The sequence below is a fragment of the Geotrypetes seraphini genome, chromosome 8, assembly GCF_902459505.1.
Source record: "Geotrypetes seraphini chromosome 8, aGeoSer1.1, whole genome shotgun sequence".
NCBI lineage: Eukaryota > Metazoa > Chordata > Amphibia > Gymnophiona > Dermophiidae > Geotrypetes > Geotrypetes seraphini.
This window is the reverse complement of record NC_047091.1, coordinates 181,138,327-181,160,442: the sequence shown is the minus strand read 5'-3', so window position 1 is coordinate 181,160,442 and position 22,116 is coordinate 181,138,327. Positions and strand designations below refer to the sequence as shown.

The 22,116-nt window shown below is 44.2% G+C and overlaps 1 protein-coding gene across 3 annotated transcripts in view; it reads right to left on the bottom strand.

Annotated features, from left to right (window-relative positions):
- LOC117366219 overlaps nucleotides 1-22,116 on the bottom strand; it is a 93,690-nt gene that overhangs the window by 10,805 nt on the left and 60,769 nt on the right. For all 3 annotated transcript variants that reach the window (XM_033957463.1, XM_033957462.1, XM_033957461.1), the window contains 2 exons: nucleotides 13,993-14,175; nucleotides 11,263-11,397 (listed from right to left, as the gene is read on the bottom strand). In XM_033957463.1, coding sequence (XP_033813354.1) covers nucleotides 11,263-11,397; nucleotides 13,993-14,175 — 318 coding nt within the window. The remainder of the gene's footprint in view (nucleotides 1-11,262; nucleotides 11,398-13,992; nucleotides 14,176-22,116) is intronic.

The window sequence follows — 22,116 nt, the reverse complement described above, 5'->3', positions numbered from 1 at the left end:
CTGTATTCGTGCATGAGATTTTTGTTACCGACAATTCTGTGCGCGCTAAAACCGCTATCACAGCTTAGTAAAAGGAACCCTAGGCCTTAATCCCCTCCCCCCAATCAGGTCAGTGCATGTCCTACTTAATTGGACTCTCTGCGGCGCACGCCTTGCATTACAGCACTCCTGCACACTTCACTACCCAGCTGTATCTTTAATTTTAAAACTGCTGTCTACCTGTTTTATTGTTTTACTAGTTTTATCTGTTTTATCTGTACTTACTGTTTTTATTTTTTAGCCAAACTTGTTTGCCTCTCCTCTGCCGCCGCGAAGCGGCAGCCCGCCAGACTCCTCCCCCAATCAGGTCAGCGCATGTCCTACTTAATTGGACTCTCTGCGGCACACGCCGCAGAGGCGCGCGCAAAAGGAGCAGGACCTGCTCCTTAGTTCGCTCCTTCGTGCGCTACCCGAGAGCGCCCTTACAGCACAACCTGTTGATCATTTTTCAGCCCTATTAAGTTACAAATCCGTACATATTGCCTACCTAATACTTTATATTTTAATATTTCTTTTTCATTTCCAATATATTGTTAGTAAGGGTGACTTTACTATGGTTCCCATATACAAGAATATTCCAGTGCATTGGGGTCATAGACCTTCTTCATATAGACCCCCTAGAAATCTTCCAAATACATTATTGACTATCCCTACTCCAACTTTACTACCAAGCGAATCAATATTAAAAACGTCTGTACCAGTCCATACACATTCTGCATCTAATCACTTTACTCTAAAACTAGGATTAATTAATTCAAGATCTCTTAAAAGCAAACATCACCTTTTAAAGGACGCTATTCTTCAACAAAATCTACACATCCTCTGTATTACGGAAACCTGGCTCTCAGAAGGTGAGGAAGCTTACCTCTCTTTTTGCTGTCCTCCTAACTATGATTATTATTGGAACCACCGCCACAATCGTAAAGGTGGTGGCTTAGCTATTATCTTTCACAAGAACTTAATAAAGATACACGATCAATCCACCAATAATTCCGTTATTGAGTATCTTCAAGCCAAAATTAATTTAAATCATAAAATTGATCTTCTTCTACTCTATATCCCTCCCCCTATAGACCATATAAAGTTAACTTCTCTTCATAATTTAATTTTTGACTTTTGTTCAGCTTCTAACTATCCTGTAATATTGGGGGACTTTAACATCCATTTTGACAATCCTACTAATTCAAACACCTTAGATACACTAAACTTCCTCAAAGCATTGGATCTGCAAACTGTGATCCACGAACCAACACATTCGGCTCAACACATTCTTGACATGATCCTTACATCTAAATCTCAAAATATCTCTCATTCAGTTCCAAATATCTCTCCCGTACCTTGGTCCGACCATCATTTTATTTCACTTAACCTCTATCTTGCAGAACCATTTCCTTCAAACCATTTCTCTGAAATCAAAAAGATCTCATTTAGAGACTTTTCCAAACTTGAAACCTCTGACATCACACCTTTCTTCTATACCTCTACTACTTTTCCCAACTTTAACTCTATTGAGGAACAACTTCAATTCTGGAATTCCTCCCTTGAATCTATTGTGAATACTAAAATACCTTTGATCTCAAAAACTGTCTCTGCTCGTAAACTAAGAAATCTTTGGTACTCCGAAGAACTATCTCTGTTAAAAACACAACTTCGCTCTTTAGAAAGGAAATGGCGATCTTCCAAAACCCCATCTAACCTTCAACATTTTAGGGAAAAGGCTTCTTTTTATAAAAATAAAATCACTCAGGCAAAAAAAACATACTATGCAAATAAAATTCAAAAAGCAAAAAATTTGTCTGCCCTATTCACTATTCTAAAATCCATTAACCCAGAGAAAAAAAACTAATACTACTAACCAAAAATCAACTTTAAAAGCACAGGAACTGGCAGACTACTTCTGCCAAAAGATTGCCACCATCAGACAAAACTTTGTTGGTAATAAGACAAATAAGCTTTCAGCCGAGGATACAACTAACTACATACCCACAGCTAAATGCATTAATTTTAAAACACCATCTTTAGGGGACATAGAAGGCTACCTTAAATCAATTAATCTAAAGGGCTCTCGACTAGAAATCATCCCCCCATTTTATCTAAAAAAAATTTTTGTTTGCTTCGGCCCTTTCATCCTTTCTCTTATTCAAAATAGTCTGCTTACTGCAACCGTTCCCATTCTTTGGAAAACCTCAATTGTCACACCAGTATTAAAAAACTTTAAAGTAAGTCAGGACGATACTTCTAATTACCGCCCAATTTCCAATCTACCTTTTCTAATGAAACTAACTGAAAAACTAGTTTTTGAACAACTTTCAGATTTTATCGAATCCTCGAACGCCCTCCACCCAAATCAAACTGGTTTTCGAAAACACCACAACACAGAATATTCGATGATTGGTCTTATAACAAATGTCCATTACTACTTAGACCATCATAAATCCGTTGCCCTTTTTTCGTTAGATTTATCTGCAGCGTTCGATACCATTGACCACGAACTTTTATTGAATCGGTTGGAATCCTTAGGTATAGGTGGTCAAGTTCTGAAATGGCTAACCTCTTTTCTATCAGACCGTTCCTCCAGAGTCAGATTCAATGATGACTATTCTTCATATTATTCTTCTACCTATGGGATACCACAAGGGTCTATTCTGTCACCTCTCTTATTTAACATTTTTCTATCTCCTCTCCTCACTATTTCACAATCACTGGGTTTTACATCTTTCTCTTATGCAGATGATATTCAACTCCTGCATCCTTTCGACCCGGAAAATGATGAAGAAATAACAGCCATCAATAAAAAATTGGACTTGATAAAAGACTGGTTAAGTTGTAATAAATTGGCATTAAACATTCAAAAATCCAAAACCATGTTTTTCACCTGGAAAGGAAACTTAATGCCAATATCACCATTCATCCTAGATAATACCCCTCTAGAGACTGTACCTATGCTGAAAATTCTCGGAGTAGTGGTTGATGTAGACTTATCATTTCATAATCACATCAGTCAAATTGTTAAATCTTGTTTCCATAAATTACGTCTTATTCGCTCAATCTCTACATTTCTAGATCCTAAATCTGTCAATATATTAATTCATTCTTTGATCATATCTAAAATCGATTACTGTAACTCTCTTCTAATCAATATAACACAGAAAGAAAAAAGACGGCTTCAGATAATTCAAAATACGGCAATAAAACTTATTCATAAAGGGAAAAAATATGACCATGTCACACCATTAATGATTAAATCACACTGGCTTAATTTTAAGATTCTATTTTTAGTATTTAAAGTACTAATCTTTAATGAATCACAATTTATGACAAGAATGATCATTCCATACAATGCCCCACGTTCTCTACGATCATCTTCTTCAAACTTACTAACAATTCCCTCTCTGAAAATCGTTGGCACAAGAAGAAATAATATGTTTTCTGTTATGGCTCCTAAATTGTGGAACTCACTGCCAAATTATATTCGAAATGAAAAAGATCTTTCATCTTTTAAAAAATTATTAAAAACTTTTTTGTTTCAAGACGCCTTTGATGTGTAATACGGCCTATCTTGGACCCCTCACATCTTGCTACGAATATCAAACTCATTAACCCCCTTCCCTCCCTATTGTTTTTTTCCTTTTATGTAATTTCCAATAGAGAATGAAGTTGTAACTTTTCCCTCCTTTCCTTCTTCAATCATGTCTGTCTTTAATATGATTGCAAAAATGTTAACTGATTTATTTAGTTTGTATGGTGTTTAGTTTGTCCAATTGTATGTGAGACCACTATCTAGTGGGTTTTTTTAATTGTACATCGCTTAGAAAATTTGTATAAGCGATTCATCAAATGGTAATACAACTTGAAACTACATTAGACAGAGTATGAGCCCACCAGCACAGATAGGAAAAAATGCTTTGAGTACCTGAATGATTTTAATGGGCTATAAGTGTTTTATAAATACTAATATATATATATATATATATATATAAAATATTCCAAATATAAATTATATTTCTCTCTTTAGCAATTCACTGGCCTGTTTACTGACATTTTATCATCCTTTTCTTAATGTCTTTCAATCAGCCTCTGCGTAATGTTTTTCTATTTTATTTTATGTCCCCAGACTCTGATTCTCAACTACTTCCTTGCCACTCGTGCTTCATTTCATCTGTGCTTGAGCCATAGGTAAACACTCTGTAAACGGGATGATGAAAATGCCTGCTTTAAGATCACCAAGTAGTCACAGAGATCAATTATTATAAAATACACAAGTACATGCACACAGTTACATGTGTATGTATTGGTGTTTGTAGGCTACCAGGTACCTGTAAAGGCAACCTTTTGGACTTCTCATATAGATGTCTTGATATAATATTAGGTAGTATAATGAGGGTAACTGCTCAGCTAACTTGTGCATCTGTGTGAAAGTTAATTAAAGCTTCTGCACAGAGCTTTTAACTGCTCCAAGGCAGGAGTAACTGGGGGTATATGTGCTGGTTGAAATCAGTGCCTGTGTTCTATCAAATACATGCACAATAGAAACAGGACACCAGATAAAGGCCAAATGGCCAATCCAGTCTGCCTATCTGTAACATCCACTATCTCCTCCTCTCCCTAAGAGATCCCCTATGTGCCTGATTTTGCTCCCTCTCCCTTTCTTCCCCGAGAATGACTATACACATGGGGGTTAATTTTATAAAGAGGATGTCTATGTCCAAGTAGCAAAAGGGTGCCTATTTTGGATTCATAATTTCAGAACAATTTATAAGCAAGCAACAAACTTGCAACTGGAAACAGGCACTTCTAACCTTCAATACAAAACCAAAGCAGAAAGCTATATTACCAAATAATAATTTGGGTTGAACCTTTAGTTGCCCACAAATCTGGGGGAGAACCATACCACGTAATTGAAAAAGACAGTAAAGATAAAAGACACAGGAAAAGGCAGCTGACAGAACAAACTGCATTCTTATCATCAAGGACATCCCTTAATTGTTTAGGGTAGAAAAACATTGCGACATTTGCAATGGCACTTGGAAGAAGATTCAGCACCCAAATTAAGAACTTCCTGCCACATTTGCAGAAACTGCCCAGTAGTCAAGAAATATCCAGCAGGGCTGCTCAAAAACAAAGTTTCATTATAGCTCTTATTTGACCCAAACACAAATACAAGTGGTGCCTCACACAACGAACTTAATTCGTTCCAGGAGCAAGTTTGTTATGCGAAAAGTTCGTTGTGTGAAACGCGTTTTCCCATAAGAATACATGTAAAACAAAATAATTCGTTCTGCAGCCCTACATTTCCCTCCCTCCACCTCACCTTATATGCAGAGTTTGCCAGCTTTCTTTTTCACCCAGCCGCACGCTTTCAAAAAGCTGTGCACGCGCAGCTGCTGGAGTTGATCAATGTTCTCCTCTCCTGCAACTTCCGGTTTCCGGTTGCGTCAGAGGAGAAGATTGAACAACAGAGCATGCGCGCATGTGCTGCTCTTTGAAAGTGTGTGGCTGGCCGAAAAAGAAAGCCGGAAAACTCGGCATCTAAGGTAAGGTGGAGGGAGATGATGGAACACTGCATTCAGACAGGAGGGTGCTGCTGTTCCCGGCTCACATTAGGAAGCGGCGAGAGTAGTTCCGCCCCCCCCCCCCCGGGCCCCTCGGGCGACTTCGTTGTGTGAAACGAAGTTCGTTATAGGGAGCAAGACAAAAAGTTTGTTATGCGCAGCGTTCGCTGTGCGAGGCGTCCGTTATGCGAGGCACCACTGTACTAGATTAACTTCACCTATCCGATCCGTGGACGAGTCTTCCCGGGCGACCGATTCACTACATCTCCTCATGCAAATTAATGCGATCAGAGGCACGCCCCACAGCGATCCCAGAGCAATCCTGATGCATGCGCAGACCATCTTCTTTGCCTGTAGATGGTCTGCGCGTGCGTTTTATTCTATGCACAAGCGAGGAATGAAGGAAGGGAGGTTGGGGCTGTGACCTATTTGGACTGGTACAGTCCATGGATTTGGTGATGAACCATCGCTCAAGACTCTGCCCGATACTAGACCCAGACCCTCCAGAGATTCTGGACACTTTAATTTTCGTAGCTCATATGCAAATGTCACATTGCAGAAATTTTCCCAGAGTTCCCGACGATGATACACTGACTACAGGCATTCCCAGCCTTTCACCACCCGTTCAGCGCACTCTGCCAGAAAGGCTCAATGACACCAGGCCGACGGATGCCCCTCTACAAATAGGGGGCCGGCTCTCAGCATTTCTTCCCGCCTGGATGCTGATTATGTCGGACCAGTGCATCTTGGACATTATTCAGTCGGGTTACAAGCTGGAATTTGCTCGACCTCTGCCAAATTAGTTTGTAGACTTTCCTTGAGGTCGCCTGGGCAAAGTGCTCAGGGTGAAAGTCACCATTCAGCGCTTGCTGGATATTCAAGCTATAGAGCCAGTACCGCCTGACCTCTCATGTTCAAACAGATACTCCATTTACTTTATCGTGCCAAAGAAAGGCTCAGAAAATTGGCGGCCTATTCTGGATCTTCAGCACATGAATGCGGCTCTCAAGATTTCTCGATAACGAATGGAGACCGTGTGTTCGGTCATTGCAGCAGTGGCCCCAGGAGAGTTTCTTGCCTCTCTGGATCTAACAGAGGCATACTTGCACATTCCTATTTTCGCAGCCCACCGCAAATTTTTGCGGTTTCATGTTCTGGAATAGCATTACCAGTTCTTCGCATTGCCCTTTGAGCTAGCAACAGCACCCCGGACCTTCACCAAGGTGATGGTGGTAGTGGTGGCTTAGCTGCGAAAGATGGGTCTCCAAGTTCACCCTTACTTGCACAACTGGCTGATCAGAGCTCCCTCATTGGCCGAGAGACGACACAAGGTAGAGCGTGCTCCAGGTGCTGGAAGACCTGGGCTGGATTCTCAACTTCAAGAAGAGCCATCTGATGCCCATACAATTGCTGGAATATCTGGGAGTAGAGAATGACACGGGGACAAATTTTTACCCATCCCCACGGGAACTCATTTTCCCAATCACGCAAGTTCTTTTTCTGTCCCTGCCCCATTCCTGCAAGCTCCATCTTCATCTGCACAAGCCTCAAACACTTTAAAATCCTTTCCTCAATATTTCAGAGGCAGGGGTTTCCCTTTGGACGGATTCTTCCTTCCTGCCAAAGGTAGTTTTGGCTTTCCATGTCAATCAGGAAGTGTGTTTGCTTGCCTTTCAACCGACAGGTTCCAAGACACCGGACTGCCTGTTGAAGAAACTGGATGTAAGTTATTTGGAGGTCACCATCGAATTTTGTCTCTCCGACCATTTGTTTGGGCTGACTCATTCAGTTAAGCGGGGCTCTCCTGCTTCCAAGGCCACTATTTCCAGATGGATCCATAGGGCCATTTCGTCAGCCTATATTCTTTCAGGGAAACAGTCTCCTGTTTCCATTAAGACGCATTCTACCATAACTGTGGCTTCTTCGTGGGCCAAAGCTAGATCCGTCTCTCCTGAGGAGATCTGCAGAGTGGCAATGTGGTCTTCTCTGCACATGTGCCAAGTTTTACAGATTGGATGTGGCGGCAAGACAGGACTCTGCCTCTGGGACCTCGATTTTAAGGATGGGCACAGCAAACCCACCCTAGCTTTTTGGGGGACTGCTTTTGTACGCCCCAAGTGTCTAGAACAGACATGGGCAATTCCAGACCTCGAGGGCCGGAATCCAATCAGATTTTCAGGATTTCCCCAGTGAATATGCATTGAAAGCAGTGCATGCAAATAGATCTCATGCATATTCACTGGGGAAATCCTGAAAACCCGATTGGATTCCGGCCCTCGAGGACCGGAGCTGCCCATGTCTGGTCTAGAATGTCTCACCTATTGCACTGGAAAAAGAGATTATGTACTTACCCTAATAAGCTCTTTTCCAGCAGATAGGTGAGACATTCTAGACTCCCGCCCTGCATTCCTGCGCCTGTTACAGTTTTCAGTCTGTTTATGCTTCTCCAAGCTGATTCTTGGATGCCTGTCAGCCCTTGGGGGCTGGGAAGACTTTCTATATATATTTCACTTTATTTGGGGAGTAGTTTCTGAGCTCTTTTGAAGCCAGTGTTGACAGTTAACAGTACTGTTTAGTTACTTTTGAGCATAACAATTTGTTTAAGCCTGTTGCTACAGGTGCCTCTACCTCACGTGTATTGGGTGGCTGTACATGCTTGACGTATACAGCCCAGTGACGTATAAGATAGGCAGAGTGAAAAATCCGGAGTGGAGTCCTTCTGCAGCAGCATGTGGCTATAAGGAAATAACCGTACTGTCTAGAACAGGGGTGCCCACACTTTTTTGGCTTGCGAGCTACTTTTAAAATGACCAAGTCAAAATCATCTACCAACAATAAAATTTTTTAAAACACAAAGCACACTGTATGCAGAGAAAATGTTAATTATCATTTATATTCAGGGTTTTTTTTTCAAAGAGGTCAAGGCAGATGAGTTTAAAATATGCAATATCACCTCAGTAACAACTATACAAAAAAAGACAAATATACCCCCACCCCTTTAACTAAACCACGATAGTGGTTTTTAGCGCAGGGAGCTGCGCTGAATGCCCCGCGCTGCTCCTGATGCTCATAGGCTCCCTGCGCTAAAAACTGCTATTGCTGTTTAGTAAAAGGGGGCCATAGTGCAAAATATAGACAGCAGATATAAATTCTCAAAACGGACATATTTTTATCACTAAATTGAAAATAAAATAATTTTTCCTACCTTTGTTGTCTGGTGATTTCATGAGTCTCTGGTTGCACTTCCTTGTGACTGTGCATCCAATATTTCTTCCCTTCTTTATGCCTCCTGTATGCTTCCTCTCCTCCAGACCTCATTCCATTCCCCAACCAACATCTCTGTCCCTCCATGAGTCCAATTTTTTTCTTCCTCTATCCCTGCCTGCCCCCCTGCCACCTGATACACTCCATTCCCTCCCCCAACTTTTTTTTCCTCTCTCCCTGCTCCCACTCCCCTTCTTTCTTTTTCTCTCCCTGCCCCCTTCTTTCTTTCTCTCTCCCTGCCCCCCAAGCCACCACCACCAATTTCTCCCTGCTTCCCCGATGCCACAAAAGCCAGGCCTTCCCAAACCCTGTCAATTCTGACGCCGGAGAGGAAGTTCTGGGCCAGCCAGGCAGCGATTGGCTGGCCCAGAACTTCCTCCCCGATGTCAGAATTAGCATGGGGGGGAGGCTTGTGGGCCCAGTGCTTGTAGAGTGGCTGCATGCACCTGGCTTTTGCAGCGTCAGGGAAACAGGGAGAACGCAAAAGTAGTGCGAGTCTTATCGCGGAGCCCGGGATGGGCTTCACAATCGACTTGCGTTTCCCTTGTGATCTACTGGTCGATTGTGATTGACCTTTTGGGCACCTCTAGAATGTCTCACCTATCTCTTTTTATGATTAAATTTGTTTTTTGTGTCATTTATCGTTATTATATAGCTTTATTGTACTTTGCACAGAACTGGTGGATTTAGCGGGTTATAAATCTAATAAATAAATAAATAGTGCGAGTCTCAGAACCAGCACCACTAACCAGGAAAAGCCTGACTGAAGAAAAACATCTTCAAAGCAGTTCTGAACCTACAAAGTACAGGTTCTTCTCTTAATTCACATGGGAAGGAGTTCCATAGACAAGAGGCTAAAAACCTAAAAGGCAGATGTCCAAGTTGACTCTAAATGGGCCTGGCTCAAAAGCACGTGGAAGCCAACACATTCATTTACACCTACCCCAAAGCTGTTGTAAATGTGTGCATGCACCTGCGTATCTTATAAACTTTGTATGTGTACTGTAGCTCACCCTCTGTCTAAATGACACTTTCAGACGTGCGCGATTTTATAAAAAGCATTTTCAGTATATAAAGCTGGTTTTACAAGCAATTATGACACCCTTCCAAACTATCTGGCCAAATGCTTGAAAATATATAGTGTTCCTCCGTGAATTCGCAGTTCGTGGACTCAATCATTCATGGTTTGGTCCGACCGCTTCTTCCTGTAGTAAAGTCGGGTTACACCAATCAGGAGCTGCGTGTCAAACCAGCTCCTGATTGGTGTAGCCAGACTTTACTACAGGAAGAGGCGGTCGGAGCAAACCGCAAGTGATTTTCTTCACCCGCCGGCACTCCAGCTGCCCTCTCCTGCCTCCCCTGCCTTTAGACAGGCAAAAAACCGCATTTGCGTTTGTTTTTTTGTTTTTTTTAATTTGTGGAGGTTCCTGGAACGGAACCCCTGCGAATTTCGGGGGAGTACTGTAAACCTAATAAAAGTTTTGAGATTAGAAAATAAGATGCTGTTAGATTCAAGAAGATAAGAGACGAAATTAAGTTCGCCTCCACTAGAAAGTGTCTTGTTTTTCAATTGTGGGTCTGGTGCTCAGGGCTGTGGAGTCGGAGTCGAGGAGTCGGAGGAAATTTCGGGTACCTGGAGTCGGAATCAAAAGTACAAAAAACTGAGGAGTCGGAGTCGGAACATTTATCTACCGACTCCATTTTTGAACTTGGCATACCAATCACGAGCGATTCTTTCAGCTATAGCACCCACTATATACACAGCACAAATGTTGCGAGCAGCTTCTGCGGCCTTAAAACCTTGATTAAAAGCAAAAAGAAGGTGGTGTCGAAAATGCTCATTTCTCTCAACTTGACATTCCATTTTAACGATCTGAAAATTAACCAGTGCTTTGGAGTCGAGGAGTCGGAGGAAATTTCGGGTACCTGGAGTCGGAGTCGGAGTCTGAAGTACAAAAAACTGAGGAGTCGGAACATTTATCTACCGACTCCACAGCCCTGCCGGTGCTTTCGAATGGTCTGTTCGGAGCAATACGTGTTTGTAGCAATGTACTGCCATTTCGAAAATCACTTAAGGCTCATTTTTTCGTCTTAGCTTTTAGCTGTCCCTCTGACATCCCATAAAATGTTTGAGAATGACTACAATTTTTTATCGAACAATGTAAACAAAGCTGACTGATGTTTGTAATGTATTGGAAAATGTATGGTAAAATTTGACCTCTACTGTGCATGTTTACTTGTAAGCCGCTTAGGAGATAAGCAAATAGTAAGTTCTTTAAATAAATAAATACTATATTGCAGTAAAGGAGGCTCTGTGTGTTCCCTCTCTCTCTTTTTCTTGGGCTCATCTCCCTGTCTTGCACTAATGTTTCCCACGCTTCTCTCTCCTGGTCTCTGGGGTACCTACATGTTCCTTTAGCTGCAAAATCTCAGCTCTTAGTTTCCGCTCAGTGTCCTCCTTATCATCCTTCAACCTCTGGTTCTGCTGATGCAGCTCAATTAGCTGCTTCTCCAACAGGCTCTGGTCCGGTGATTCACTGACCTAAGGGGGACATGGAAGGGGAAAGAATGCTTATGAATAAGAAGCAGAAATGAACAGAAAAACTTCTAGAACAAGGGCAACATATTTTTGTCCATTTCAAAAGTATCGCACTTGTCAAGATCAAGTTCGGTCTCTCAAGGTGGGAAGCAAGCAATTTTTACACAGCAATTTAAGGTCCACCTATGGTGAGAGGAAGTTTATGACCTTTCAGTCATAAAGCAATATGAAAGTAAAACAGATCATAAAATGATGAATGCTTAAGTTTAGTCCTTAATTCTTTTTGCATTTGGATTCTGGGGGTGGGCCGTGGCAGGAGGTCTCCAGGGCTGGACTGTAGGTATGATTGGTTGTGGATGACTCTGTGAATGGGTGTGGAATTATTTTTTTTTCTTCTCTTGTTGCCTTCGAGTGTTCATATATTGGACGTACAGGTATGGGGGGTTTAAGAAACCAACTCCCTTGCTTGTTCTGTACCTTTTGTACTGACTAGGTTTCCTATGTTTGTGACCTTGATTTGGGGGAGGGGAGGGACTTTTGACCTTAGGAAGTGGTTGTTTTGTTTGGGTGAGGTTGTGAAGAGTTCTTGTTCAAGGACACACATTGTTCATTTGTGTACTACCTATGGCTTTGTTTCTAATTTCCTTTATTTCAATAAAAAAAAGATTTCACATAAAATTATGAATGCATTAGTCTGAAACATCGCCTCCTTTCTCACTACTAAAAGAATGATGGATGTCTAAAACTTATTTATTTTTACATGGGCAAAGAGGATGGGACTTGATATACCACCTTTTCTGTAGTTACAATCAAAGCGGTTTACATATATAACTGGGCTTTTAACTTGGATTTTAACACGGCCAGAGACGGAGCCCGCCGTCAGGATTCAGGCAGTTTGTTCCAAGCAAATGGCACAGCAAGACAGAAAGGATGGAGTCTGGAGTTGGCAGAGAAAGACAAGGGCACAGATAGGAGGGACTTACCAGTTGAGCATAGCTCGCAGGGGAAACATAGGGGGAGAGAAGTGAAGAGAGATAATGAGGGGCAGCTGAGTGAATGAATTTGTAGGACAGTAAGAGGAGTTTGAACTGTATTTGGAAACAGATGGGAAGCCAATAAAGAGAGTTTAGTAGAGGGGTAACATGAGTATAGCGGCTCTCACGGAATATGAGTCGTGCAGCCGAATTCTAGATGCACTGAAGGGAAGAAAGATGGCTGAGCAGAACACCTAAGAGTGTCAAATAGTAATATCAGCTCGGCCAGGAATCATGAGGTTTACAATAGACGTCTGCATGGGAACGGGGATCGTGGGAATCTCGCGGGTCCCATAGGGTTCTCGCGGGAATCCCACCCCTAACCCACAGGACTCCCACAGGGACCCCCTCTGGCTCACGGGACTCCCACGGGGACCCCCCTCTAGCTAACAGGACTCCCACGGGGATGGAAGGCTTTGGAAGCAGGGTTCGTCCATATAATATAATGGACACGTCAGCCTTAGTAAAAGAGGGGGTTTGTAAGTTAATTACCTAAACAGGAAACAAAAAAAGGGTTCCACCAAAGAGATTCCACAAGGAAAACAGCAGCGCAAACACAAAAGAAACTGTGGAATTGATGATCCTGTCAGAAGTAATTGCTGCTTTTTATGGGGACGGGCGGGGATGGAAGTAATTCCTTGCGGGGACGGGTGGGGACAGAGAGGATCCTGACAGGGACGGGTGGGGACGGAGAGGATCCTGACGGGGACGGAGAGGATCCTGACGGGGACGGACGGGGACGGAGAGGATCCTGACGGGGACGGAGAGGATCCTGATGGGGACGGTTGGGGACGGAGACGATCCTGGCAGGGACAGAGAGGATCCTGACGGGGACGGGTGGGGACGGAGAGGATTCTGGCGGGGACGGACGGGTCAGAGAGGATCCTGACGGGGACGGAGAGGATCCTGACGGGGATGGGTGGGGACGGAGAGGATCCGGGCGGGGACGGACGGGTCAGAGAGGATCCTGACGGGGACGGGTGGGGATGGAGACGATCCTGGCGGGAATGGGTGGGGATGGAGAGGATCCTGGCGGGACGGACGGGGACGGAGATGATCCTGACGGGGACGGGTGGGGATGGAGACGATCCTGGCGGGGACGGGTGGGGACGGAGAGGATCCTGGCGGGATGGACGGACAGGATCCTGGTGGGGACGGAGAAGATCCTGGCGGGGACGGACGGGGATGGAGAGGATCCTGACGGGGACGGGTGGGGACGGAGAGGATCCTGACGGGGATGGGTGGGGACGGAGAGGATCCTGGCGGGGATGGGTGGGGACGGACGGGGATGGGTGGGATTTCTGTCCCCGTGCAACTCTCTAGTTTGCAACCAGCACACATTACTACATATCCGAAGAGCTTAGGTGTGTGCACAATGTTATCAAGCTGGGAGATCACTCACAGTAGAATTCTAAAATAACTTCACAATAGAACTTGGAATTCTAAAGCCCAATATTGTTTCACACATTTCTTCATGCCTCTGTAATCCAATTATCCACAAATCTAACAGCTTCTTCACCCTGCTCTACCATTTGTCAGATGGAGACTTACGTCTCTTCCTTACCTGTCCGGTAACTGCACTAGTTCCATCCTCAAAGATGATATTTCCATTGTCTCCATCGGGATCCATCAACACAAGGGTATGGTGTGTTGTAAGGGAGGAGGAAGAGGCAGCGGTGGCAGAAGAAGAAGTTATACACATATTCTCCTCACCTTCAACAGTGATCCCACTGGTTAAACTGCTGTCCTTTGAAAAGAAAAACAACGTGAAAAGTGTTGGCAAAGAGAGACCACGACAACAGGGAATGCCGCCACGCCAAGGATAGAGCGCTCTGCGGGACTGAGAATGAAAGGACGGCAGCAAGGCTGGAACACGAGAGAGCACTGCGCATCGCCGGCAGAGGCATTCAAAACTCTCAATACTGGAGCAGAAGACACTACAGCGGATCCGTATTCAGGACATGCTCACTACTACGGGGCTTAGGGTGGGAATAAGAATGAACACCGCAGGGTGAAAGTGCAGGCCACTGCCAAGACTCGGGCCCTCTTTCACTAAGGTGCGCTAACCACTAACACGTGTATGTTAGTATATATCACTTCAAACTTTTATCTTATTTAAAGTTTGTCCTTTGTTTTTACAAATTTGTACACTGATTGGGCGAAATAAGAAATTTTAAATAGCGCACACTAATTTGATTAGTAAAAGAGGGGGAGTAAGTGTGATCTGCCTTCCAAGCCAATGAATCTATGGTTTTGTCCCCTATCCACTGTGCCATCATTCCTGGACAGACCCTGCTTCTTCCTCACTGCAAGAGAATTTAGTTTCTTTTTTTTTTTTTTTTTTTTTTAAATCTTTATTCATTTTCAAATCAAACAACAAGTGCACAAAAATATATCATACAAGTAATTCCAATAAAGCATTATAATATCTAACACATAAGATCTAATAGTGTAAAAAAAAAAAACCAAAACCACCCTTCATCACATTTTCAACTAAAATGGAGTGTACTATATTATATAACATATGATAACATATCTTATTAACTTACACTCCATATCCACCCTCCCCCTTGAGTGTGCTAAATAGATCTAAAAAAGAAAAGAAAAGAATTGATGTCTATTCATCACAATACTTTGCCAATTTAGAATTTAGTTTCTATTGTACATTTAACATTAAGGCTTCTTTCACTCTTCAATAATCTTGCAATGAAGACCAAATATTCCAAGGAATTTATATGTTTAGTGCTAAACCTCTTATGGTGAAATTTGTTCTTACCTGCTAATTTCTTTTCCTTGAGTCCTGCTAGACCAGTCCAGATGAGTAGTTTATGTTCCTCAACCAGCAGATGGAGGCAGAGAATAATGACATTTCACATTCTAAAGTCACCTCAGAGGTCAGGAGTGAAGTTGGAGGAGTAAGGGAGGGTACCCAGCACGGCCAGGTATCACCCAAGCTAGGGGATGAGGAACCCAGAACTTCTGGGTGTCATCTAAGCTCAATGAGAAAATTCAGACTATAACCTGAACAAAGATGTCCACCCTAACCCCCTGCTTAACTGCCACCTGAAATTAACCAGGCCAGGAGCTACCAGACAAGCACCAAAAAGGAGCTGTACAATTCATCCACCATCCGCTTGGAGACAGAGAAATTACTGGACATTCCAGGCTGCACGATACCCCTAAAGGGCAATGCTCTTGGGACTATTTTTTTCTCTGTCTTCATCCATTGATAAGATAGACATAACCCATTCGTTCTGGACTGGTCTGCCATAGACGTAATAGAAACACTGATACCCTGAACTTCCACAAGAGAATCCCTTAGTTTCTGAGGGAACAAAGTGTTGGCTATGAAGAATGGGGACTGCCCCCCCCCCAACCCAGCCCCCAAATCCTTTTGACCTTCAAACAAAAGCACAAGGGGCTTTCAGTCACAAGCTCCTCACTGAAGCAAGGAGAAGCTATATGACTACCATTTTTCTACACAGGCACAGAGCAAACATAGTAAATGACGGCAGATAAAGACCCGAATGGTCCATCCAGTCTGCCCAACTGTACATGCTCTATAAATTAATTATTTAATTTAAATGATCCTTTTTCTTAGATATTTCTGGGCCACAAACCCAGAGCCCTACCCAATACTATGCTTAGGTTCCATCTCCTGGAATCTCCGTCAAAGCTCACTCCAGCCCATTTTAAACCATCCCAGCCGTCAAAGCCCTCCCCAGCTCATCCACAACTGGATAGCCATAAACGGGACACAGACATTGCAAGTCTGCCACCACAGAGGCCAACTCTGCTGCTACTCTGTTAGCAGAAAGGCTCCATATCTGACCACAGTCTATGTGGTGGTAATCCTAATTAGAAAATGACACGGTGGCAGTTACCCGCAGCTAGCCGCAGGTAACCTGTCGAAAAAGTGGGGGGGGGGAAGTGCTCACTGCGGGTACGGGGGCAAGGCCATCCACCACCCCATGGAGCGGTGAATGGGGGGGAGGGAAGGGAGGGAAGGGAGGGAAGGCGCGCGGACACTGATCACACGCAGCCCCCTCCCTCCCTCTGTACCTACGGTCAAATCTATCTCCCTTTCTCCCCCTTACCTTCACAGCGCTTTAATAAAGAAACTTACTGAAGCCGACGAAGCCTGCCTGCCTGCCTGCAGTCACGTGTGTGTGGGCAGTTGCGTCAGAAGAGAAGCTTCCGCTCAAACACACACGACTGAAGGCACAGGCAGGCAGTCTCCGCCGGCTTCAATAAGTTTCTTTACTAACGCGCCACAAAGGTAAGAGGGAGGGACGGAGATTCTCGGGCTGCTGAAGGGCTGTGAGAGGGAAGGGTGGATGCTGTGGGGATGGGGGACGGCGGGGACGGGTCGGTGAAGTGGACAGGGCATTGAAGGGGACAGTGGTCCGGTGACAGGGTAGTGATGGGGACAGATTTTTTTCCCCCGTGTCATTCTCTAATCCTAATCCCCTGCTATGGCTAGAATGACAGGTGCCAGCGACTGCTCCATTCGACAGAGCTTCTGAAAGACAACAGGACATCCTCTGCATGGCTGACAAAAGTCCTTCTAATTACCCCATTCCCGATGGGTCACTCATTGCTGCTGCATGCCTTATATTTTGAGCTCTTCTGCTTCGTTCATTCTTTTTTTTAAATAATACGATAACACTAGAAAAGGTGGGGGATGAGGAAGCAGACAGTGGATTGGAGCAGAAGAGGGTAAGGCAGAGCCCAGCACTGAAGAACACAATACAACCCTGATAATAATAATAACTTTATTCTTTTATACCGCCATAACCAAAAGTTCTAGGCGGTTTACACTAAAAAGAGCTGGACAATCAGCGAAATACAATAATACAGTAAAAAATACAAATATTTGTAAAATAGAATTTCAATAATAAAACTCTCATTAAGTAATAAACTTATCGAACAAAGTGGTCTTAATTAATTTCCGAAAACTGCAATAGGATAACATAGCTTGCTAAATACATTTACCTAACCAAGATTGTTGCTAGGGTCCTATCTAAGAAGGTCTTATATCTACACCCATTAATTTTTGGATACGCAAATAAGTAGAAGTTTCTAGTTTCTTTTGATGGTCTATGCAACACAAAATGAGGAAAAAGGTAAACTGGAGACAATCCCGATATCAGCTTAAAGCAGATACAGGAGAATTTGAATAACACTCTTGCCTCCAAAGGCAGCCAATGAAGTAAACGATAATATGGACTAATATGGTCGTTCTTTTTTAAATCAAAAATCAATCGAACAGCTGTATTCTGAATTATCCTTAATTTCCTTAGAATATTTTGGGTGCTCCTAAACAGATGATATTACAATAGTCTAAAATAGATAAAACTAATGCCTGCACTAGAGAATAACACGGGGAGCGATCCCCGCAGGGAGCCGCGGCGTGGATGCGGTTTGGCTGCGGGTTATGGAGACTCCATAGCCAAATCGCCACAGACACGGGGACAAAAGTTTTCACCGCCCGCAAAAACGGTGAAAAGATTTGTCCCCGCAGGCAAATGTACCCCCTTCTATGTACCGCTATTTACCTTGTCTTCACCGTGTGTCTTTGGTTCGGGACCGGGTGTCAGATTTTTTCCGGCGGCCATGTTTGTCTCCGCCATGTGGTCTGTCTCCTCCAACTCTCTCTACCCGACTTGCACGTTGCCGCATTGACTCTGCCCCCTAATATACAGGCTCTTCATTGGTCAGTTCTTTTTGCTGGATTGGATTCACTTTTCACTCATTTCACTGGGAGGAGCTGAAAGCCTGAAAACTTCGTCAGGTACAAGTAAGTGTTCTCCCCAGCTGATTTAGATGACCGCCCAGCTAATCCTGCTCCTTCCCGGGCTGACTCGCGCCGAAAATTTTGTTTGACGCCTGCCTATTTTTTTTTTTTTTGCCAGCATGCTTTTACTTGCTTCGGGCCTTCCTCGTTGCCGGGACCTGCCTACTTTCTGTTTCCGCGAAGGCAGGACCCGGCAGCGAGGAAGGCCCGAAGCAAGTAAAAGCAGCAAGTTGTAAGCTTCCCTCCGGGGCTCTATCGTGTGCGTGCCGGCTTCCCTTCTCTTCTCCCCCCCCCCCCCCCCGGGACGCTACTTCTGGTTTCGGAGGGAAGAGAAGGGAAGCCAGCACGCACACAATAGAGCCCCGGAGGGAAGCTTACAACTTGCTGCTTTTACTTGCTTCGGGCCTTCCTCACTGCCGGGTCCTGCCTTCGCGGAAACAGAAAGTAGGCAGGTCCCGGCAACGAGGAAGGCCCGAAGCAAGTAAAAGCAGCAAGTGTAGTGGTATACCATTTGAGAAAAAAAAAACGCCCGGACATCGGACCTGATTCTGCTTGCTCTCGCCACGGACACGGACCGACACGGACCTCAGATTTTTAAGGCGGTACGGATTTAGATCCACAAGGTCCGTCAGGTCCGCGTTTTACCCCTTCCCCAACCTTGGCGCTTATTGTGGTCAGCCAGGAAGAATGAAATAAAAAAAGTTCAAGTTTAGTCAAGCTGTGATTTGAACTTTATAGGCTTTTTTTTTTTTCATCCTTTAACTGGCAGGCAGAAGAATGCTCCATTTATTAATCTTGCAAAGTCTGATACAGGAAAAGCTAGAAGTGCATCAGGATTTAAGGAGCTTGGGGTGTGCAAATCTACTTAATGCAGAGATTACAGTAAAACAAAATCACTTTTCTATTTCACTGCAGCTCTATGAGGTTCTTTTGCCCTTAGCTATAGTCAAATGATGGATAGGAATATGTTTATTTCATTTAAGTTAAGGGAAAACAATATTTTTTCTGAGTATCCTTTAAATAATGGTTCACAAATTAATTCAGCCTGTTTTAAGGCTGGGTTTTGTTTTTCACATTATTGCTTCTGTTTTTATAATCCTTAAAAAAAATAAGGGGCAATTCTCCAAGTGGATTCTTCCTCGTAGGCACCCTGAGACTGTACAGGGAACGCCTATTCTATAGCAGTGAATGGGCTCCCAGGTTCCATTACAGAATGGTAGCATATAGCCTTAGATTCAGTCACCTTACAGTTAATGCAGCCATAGAGCTGACGTAACTAAGCATGTCCACTTGTGGGAGAAATTATTTTATTTTCAGTTTAGTGATCAAAATGTGTCTGTTTTGAGAATTTATATCTGCTGTCTATATTTTGCACGATGGCCCCCTTTTACTAAATCGCAATAGCGGTTTTTAGCACAGGGAGCCTATGAGCATCGAAAGCAGTGCAGGGCATTCAGCGCATCTCCCTGTGCTAAAAACCGCTATTGCGATTTAGTAAAAGGGGACCTTAGTGTAAAATATAGACAGCAGATATAAATTCAGACACATTTTGATCACTAAATTTAAAATAAAATCATTTTCCCTACCTTGTCTGGTGATTTCATGAGTCTCTGGTTGCACTTTCTTCTTCTGACTGTGCATACAATCTTTCTTCCCTTCTTTTAGCCTGTATGCTTCCTCTCCTCCAGACCTCATTCCTTCCCCCAACTTTTCCTTCCTCTTCCCTGCCCTTTCTTTCTCTCTGCCTCCTTTTCATTTTTTTCTGTTTCTCTTCTTTCCTTCTGTCTCCCTGCCTGCCCTTTTTCTTTCTTTCTCCCTGCCCTCCCCCAAGCCACTGCCACTGCCATTACCATCGGGGACCAGGACCCAAACGCCACCAATAACAGGCCCCAAGCTCTCCCTGCTTCGGCCAACCAGCATTCCTCTCCCCGACGTCAATTCTGCCGACGGGAAGAGGAAGGCTGATCAGCCCAAGATCGTGATCAACCTATTGGGGGAAATGCTGCCGGGTCCTGCCTTCGCGGAAACAGAAAGTAGGCAGGACTCGGCAGGAAGAAGAACAAATGCTTCACTAACCTGTCTCCCACATTAGCCCGTAGTGAACGCTTGCTTCAGGGCTCTCAACATGTGCGTGCTGGCTTCCCTTCTCCCCCCCCCCCCTCCGGACATAACTTCCGGTTTCGGAGGGAAGAGAAGAGAAGCCGGCACGTACACGTTAGAGCCCGGAGCATAAGTTTGCTACGGGCTGAAATCTCCAAGCCGGTTTTTTTTTGGGGGGGGTTTAATGTTCAGCAGCGGCAGATGACAGCTGGGCGGACCGCCCAGCTAAAAGGCCCTAGGGAGAACACTGGAGAGGAAGGCTGATCGGCCCGTAGATCAGGACGGCAACACGAGTCTATCACAGAGCCCGGGATGGGCTCCGCGATCGATTCGCGTTGCCTTCCTGAGCTACTGGTCGATCGCGATCGACGCGTTGGGCACCCCTGGTCTAGTGTGACTCCCAGAATTTTGATAGATTTAATAATCGGGTAGTCATGACCATTAAGATGAAGCCATGAGTTTGTTCTTTTGTCATTGGGACTAGCCAAGAAAAGTTTGGTCTGTTCCGTATTGAGTTTCAGTTTGAAATGAATTGTCCACTGTTTTATGTGACATCAATTCCACAAGGCCCATAACAGAAAAAAGGAGGTCAACAATCTAAAGGAATGAGGTAGGAGGAATGGCCACACACACTCCCGCTGGCAGACGTTTCTTAGTACCTTGACCTGCCCAGCCACTCCAAGACAAACCCCATGTGCCACAACTTGGGGCTGAAAAGGGAACCAACCCTCTAGCTCAATCAGGGCAAAAGGTCTGCAGAACAAACCCAGAGAGCTTCCCATAGCCAATGACCCAACCATCGGGCCTCCAGCTACAGCCAGCGCCCCGAAGAGTCAGGCCTGCGCTGAAAACTTTCGCTGCACCAGTTCAAACACACCGTCTGGAGGCAGAGAAATATTAGCAATTTCCAGGGCTGCATCACTCTTTATGCTGTTGACGGTGACCTGTTCTCTGCCTCCATCTGCTGGTTGAAATGCATAACCCACCCATCTGGACTGATCTAGCAGAATAAAATGGAAACCTGAATTTTCAGAGGCACTATACAGAAAAATTTGGAAAATTTACCCCACCCTCCTTGATTGGTTTTTGCAAAGATACTAAAGCAATTCTAGGAGTTTTACCAAGCCAAATAAATTTGGTAATTATTGAGTTCAATTTTTTATAGAAAGACCCATGAAAGAATACTGGTATCATACCCATTTGGTAGCAAACCACAGGCAATATCATCATTTTAACAGTTTGGACTCTCCCCCACCAAGATAAATGTAATGGATTCCAGTGTTCACATAATTCTGTAACCTTTTTTAACAAAAGAACATAAGAACATAAGCAGTGCCTCCGCCGGGTCAGACCACAGGTCCATCCTGCCCAGCAGTCCGCTCCCGCGGTGGCCCAAAACAGGTCAAGACCTGTCTGAATCATCAGAAGGGGCTCCCTTGCCACCTTGGTTTCCCATTTAAGTCCTGCCTTCCTATCGAAGTCCTAGCCCTCCGGTCTTGCACATGCACGACCAGGTTAGTTTATACTCATTACCTGATTTACTTCCTATACTTGTGTTATATCCCAGCTCCTCCCTCAGTATCCCACGATCCCTTTATCCCTCAGGAATCCATCCAATCCCTGTTTGAATCCTTGTACCGTATTCTGCCTGATCACTTCCTCCGGTAGCGCATTCCAAGTGTCCACGACCCTCTGGGTGAAAAAAAACTTCCTTGCATTTGTTTTGAACCTGTCTCCCTTCAGTTTCTCAGAATGCCCCCTCGTATTTGCTGTCCCCTTCAGTCTGAAGAA